Source organism: Sander lucioperca, chromosome 11 (assembly GCF_008315115.2).
Source record: "Sander lucioperca isolate FBNREF2018 chromosome 11, SLUC_FBN_1.2, whole genome shotgun sequence".
Classification (NCBI taxonomy): domain Eukaryota; kingdom Metazoa; phylum Chordata; class Actinopteri; order Perciformes; family Percidae; genus Sander; species Sander lucioperca.
Window position 1 is genome coordinate 24,623,888 of NC_050183.1, and position 5,446 is coordinate 24,629,333.

At 37.7% G+C, this 5,446-nt stretch overlaps 1 protein-coding gene across 1 annotated transcript; it reads left to right on the forward strand.

Annotated features, from left to right (window-relative positions):
- The first annotated feature begins 2,278 nt into the window (after window positions 1-2,278).
- LOC116067106 (macrophage mannose receptor 1-like) lies at window positions 2,279-4,390 on the forward strand. Its single transcript, XM_031323427.1, has 3 exons — window positions 2,279-2,530; window positions 3,135-3,461; window positions 3,981-4,390. The coding sequence occupies exons 1-3, from the start codon at window positions 2,305-2,307 to the stop codon at window positions 4,325-4,327; spliced, it is 900 nt and encodes a 299-aa protein (XP_031179287.1). The 5' UTR covers window positions 2,279-2,304; the 3' UTR covers window positions 4,328-4,390.
- Window positions 4,391-5,446: the final 1,056 nt, after the last annotated feature.

Sequence of the window (5,446 nt, forward strand, 5' to 3'; positions counted from 1 at the left end):
GATTCTGAGACTCAGAAATGCCCCCAAAAGAAGCAGAGAGTTTGTGAGTCGGCTGCTTTTAAAAAATGTAATCTTAGTTTTGCGTGATTTGCTTAACTCTAAGATGGATAAGGAACTTTTTTGTTGACTTTTTTAGATCTTCATGTCGACCAAACTGTAAGAAGAAGTGAGAAGACTACATGAGACATGCAATAATAACAGTCAGAGATGTTTGACTTTTGCAAAATAAAAGCATGTTACAGTTTTTTTCTGTTGCTAAACGACGAGGGCACAACTGAAGCCACATGTGCAAAACTCAAACTACAGTCTGCAGAACCAACAGTCACCTGAACTAAACAGTTCACATCTCCTGAAAAACTCATTCACAGAAACACAACTCTTCACACACGTCTCAGAACAGACTCAGTGCAGAGAAACACACACACACACACACACACACACACACACACACACCTCTGACACCTAGCGTCCACTAAAGGACAGACTCAGATTAATATTCTAAGTGTCTGACAACATTATGAAAGGATCAGTACAGAGATAGTTCTTCTTAAAACCTCTTTAAGACCTTTCTGTTTAACCAGAAACAGCTCTGAGGTCGCTAGCGCTAAACCCACCAGACTCCAGACACTAATCAGTACTTTTAGCGTGTATAGAGCCAAGATATTTCCACATGTAGATCTGTAAACTATGTGTTTATTTCAACCAAAACTAGAGTTGTGATGGTTGGAAAAGTGGAAAGACGACCCAAAACGGCTTTTAATAGTTTTATTTTGTTTCTGTCGACTTTGAATGAAGTGTATTTTACGATGCTTAAATGACAATTTGGCGGATGTTTTTATGTTCAAAAAAGGATCTTACTCTTTAACTAAAAGGTCTATCTCTGTAGGGATCCTTTCATAATGTTGTCAGACACTTAGAATAATAATCTGAGTTTGTCAGCAGCAACAACAGAACTTTTAGTGGAGGCTGTATGTTTTTAATCTTATCTTGACTAAAATATATAAACAGCATCACCTCAAACAGAAGTTTCCAGGCAATGATACAGATGTGACACGTTGATATTTTAATATTCAAATGACGACAATGAAATGACAGCCAGAGTTTAATTATTAACAGGATCAATAAGGTGTTGAGAGCAGTCTCCGTCGGCACAGAAAGGGAGAAACATCAGAGCAGAGGGAAGCTGTGGACATTCACAAGATGTAAGTTATAAACTCGGCTGTTTGATTTCACATTTTAATGTTTGTGTGGATTTGCAGAAGAGGGATTGTATTCAACGTAATACTGCATGTAAAATCTGATTTATATAATGATAAGGTTTCCAGTTTTCCTTCAAACTCTTTTTGTTCATTTCTCAATATTTAAGTTATCTTCTCTGATACATCCGGGGTCCTCAAACGTATCACTCAAGTGTCTGCATCTAAAAAACTAACTAACGCTACAAATATCTGATTATTAACAGTTGTATGTCTGTACATTTTATTTTTTGAGGCATTTTTAGGCCTTTATTTGACAGGACAGCTTAGACTTGAAAGGGGAGAGAGGGGGGGAATGACATGCAGCAAAGGGTCGCAGGTGGGTTTAGTTATGGTGATTTTGGGGCTGTTTCATGTTAAACCCACCATGTAAATAATCAGGACTTTTAGCGTGTATAGAGCCAGCATATCTCCACATGTAAATGGGTGAATTAAGGGTTTATTTCAATCAAACCAGAGTGGTTATTGTTGGAACAGTGGAAAAATGAACCAAGACGGCTTTTGATAGTTTGAATGAAGTGTGTTTTATGATGATAAAAGTACTGATTATTTACATGGAGTCTGGTGGGTTTAGCGAACACAATTTGGCAGATGTTTTTATATTTTAAAAAAGGATCTTTTTTTTATTTTGTTTCCGTTACTGGACCACATGATTGATGCCAACATATTTTAGTTAGCATGTATTAGCATTATAGCACATGCTACTATGTTAGCATATGCTAGCATGTTTACAAATTAAGTCTGGTGGGTTTTGGTGATGGGTATTTTGGGGCTGTTTCATGTTAAAGAAAAAGGATCTTACTCTTTAACATCAGTCACTTAGAAACAAAAACATGAGTCCAGGTTTCAAAATAAAACAAAGTTACCTTTTAATGAACAGATGCTTGTCTAGCTCTCAGCTCCATCGCTGCAGTTTCTTCGCTGTTATCAGGTCAGTGTTCCTCCATTGGGGGTCAGCTGTGTGACTACCACTTCATTGGAGACAAGAAGAGCTGGAAAGAAGCCCAGGAGCCACACTGACCTGGCCACAGTGTCTAAACAGACAGACATGAAGAGACTCCTTGACTCCACGACTGAACAGTATCGAGCCGGAGCCTGGATTGGGCTGCAGCGAGACTGGTGCTGGTCTCAGCCAGGGGTGGAGTTCAACGAGAGTAAATGGTCTCCAGGACAGCCGGATAATTACGGCAATCAGGAGAACTGTGTGTGGATGAAGAATGACACATGGGATGACGACTCTTGTTCTAGACCATATAACTTTATCTGCTATGATGGTGAGAATATGTGGCGCATAGAGTCTGTTCTCCCCTAAAAAACTCCCCCAGAAGTGGTTTGTTCCAGCATCATTCTGACCTATATTTATGTTTCTAGGGGTGGCGCCCTCTAGTGGCCGTAGTAGTTCTGACTACCAGAGAAGGGATCGGTCCCGGTTTTAAACACGTCATCAACGTTGTGAAGAGGTCCCAGTTTGGTTAGTTTAGACACCAAAACTACTGAGTTAAGTTGATAAAAAAGATGATGGTTTGGGTTTTTACCGAATCCAGATTTTTGGGGTTTGCCGTACCTGAAGTTGCTGCATTTTTGCTGCTGTCTGTAGATTCCTTCATGCACAACTCATATTCTTTCAGATGTTTCATACCAAATGTAACAGCGGTGATGTTGTGTATAGTTTATGTATTATTGCCACTAGAGGGCGCCGCCACTAGAAACCTGAATATAGGTCAGAATGATGCTGGAACAAACCACTTCTGGGGGAGTTTTTTAGGGGAGAACAGACTTGAGACAGAATTGATATCACATTATTGTTTTGAAATAAGAATAATGTAGGATTTTATGAGACTAAATAAAAACAAAAAAGTTTGTCTGTGTGTTCCACAGAACACAACAAGATCGGCAAAACATTTCATATCATTGACACTGTGATGACCTGGCTAGATGCTCAGAGCTACTGCAGAGAACATCACACTGACCTGATCAGTGGAGTCAAACAGCTAGAAGACTTCAAGACACAGGGCCAGAATGATGCAAACCGAATTTTCTGGATCGGCCTGTTCAGAGACTGCTGGAGTTGGTCAGATGGGAGCAGTTTCTCTTTCAGATCCTGGGATAAAGATGAACCTAAGAAGACATGTGCTATGACTACGTCAAATGGAAAATGGAGCTCTGCTGACTGTGATGAAAGAAAACCCTTCTTCTGCTACAACGGTGAGTTTATCAGAAGTCTATCTAACGGTACTGTACATCTACATCTGTTTAATGATTAGTTTATTATAAGAATTATGGTATGAGGTTCATCATTGTTGAATATCTTGATAATGATATAACTCAGGATAAATAAACAGATAAATACAACAAACTGCTTGTTAGATTTAAAACAATTGAAAGGAAATAATTTCCAACTTTCTTTTTTTGAACAAATTGGATGTTGAGTTGAATATAAAAGGCAGCACTAAAAATAGAAGGACAGTTACATTTTAAAGTGCAGTTTTCTACTGAGATTTTACTTTTAACTGCAGAATCTTTTGGGCCAACTTTACTCTCTTTTAAAAGGCTGTAGCGAGCTCCATTTTAAAGTTAGATAGAAGATGAAGACAATAGTAGAATCATTACAAAATAGATGATCTAAGGAATCCATTTAGTTCCACATGCTAACTTGTTGGGAAGGTGGGTATATAAAGTTTTAAAAGTCTCCGCCCCTGATTGACTCCCCTTCTCCCCTGACAGATTCAGTGATCCTGATCAAGGAGAACATGACCTGGGTGGACGCGTTATACTACTGCAGAGATCACTATCGTGACCTTGTCTCCATCACCAACCAGGGCGAGCAGCTCTGGGTCCAGGAGAGAGCCAAGACGGCCTCCACTCCCTACGTGTGGCTGGGACTGCGCTACACCTGCACTCTGGACTTCTGGTTCTGGGTCACTGACGAGACGGTCCTCTACACCAACTGGGGCCCCGGCCAGTCTGGGGACGACTGCAACATGTCTGGAGCCATGGACCGAGAGGGAACGCACCAGTGGGTCAAAATGATCGACGACGACCACAAGTTTAATTTCATCTGTTCCAAGTAAAAACCAGCAGAATGTAACTAAGTACATTTACACAAGTACTGTACTTTAGTAATAATAATGTTGAGATGAGGTAATTTACTCATATATCAAAGTTAATATTTTGTGAAAAATGTCGTAATATTTCAAGAAAAAAGTTGGAATATTTCACGTAAAAAAGTCGTAATATTTCACGTAAAAAATGTATAATATTTCTGGAAAAGAATCGTAATATTTCAAGTGAAAAAGTTTTAATATAGATCTTTTACTTTACATTTTAACATTTTAACATTTTTAATTAATACTTTTACTGAAGTTAAGGATGTGTTTTATTAATTTACTCACTTTGTTTGCAGTGGTGTGACGTTGACATACTGTGTGTCCTCTGGGATTATTGAATGGCATTCTGGGAAATGTAGGAACTTATACCTCAAAGTAAATATTTCAAGAAAAAATGTCAATATATTTTTTTTAAAAGTCGTAATATTTTGGGACAATTTTATTAAATGGCAAAAAAAGTAAACAAAAAAGTCATATTTCGGGTAAAAAGTCATAATACTTCAAGAAAAAAAATCATAATATTTTTTCTTCTTCTTAAAGTGTGAAGTTCTGGTGAATATCTGATGTTATATTATGTAAACTCTGATTCTGATGATCATATTGTTTCTTGAGTTTTATGTAACCAAAGAATAGTTTTCTCTGAGTCTAAATAAACTGTTAAACCACAGAGTGGTCCTCTCTTTTCACTAACCCAAAATCCTGTTTTCACATCATTAAACTGGGTCTCTGTGTGTACTGGGTCTGTGTGTACTAGGTCTGTGTGTACTAGGTCTGTGTGTACTATGTCCAGTGTTTGGCAAGTTACTTTTAAAAAGGAATTAGTTACAGTTACTAGTTACTTCTTCCAAAAAGTAACTAAATTAGTTACTCAGTTACAAATTATAAAAGTAACTAGTTACTTCAGAAAGTAACTATTGCGTTACTTTCAAGTACATTTTTAAATGCTCAAATGTGACCCCACCTCCACCTACCCCTCTTTAACGGAACTTAAAATACATGTGCATGTTCAATTATTTATGATAAATCTGAATATTATAATGAAATGGACACTTAATACAATACATTATTAACATAAACAATGTG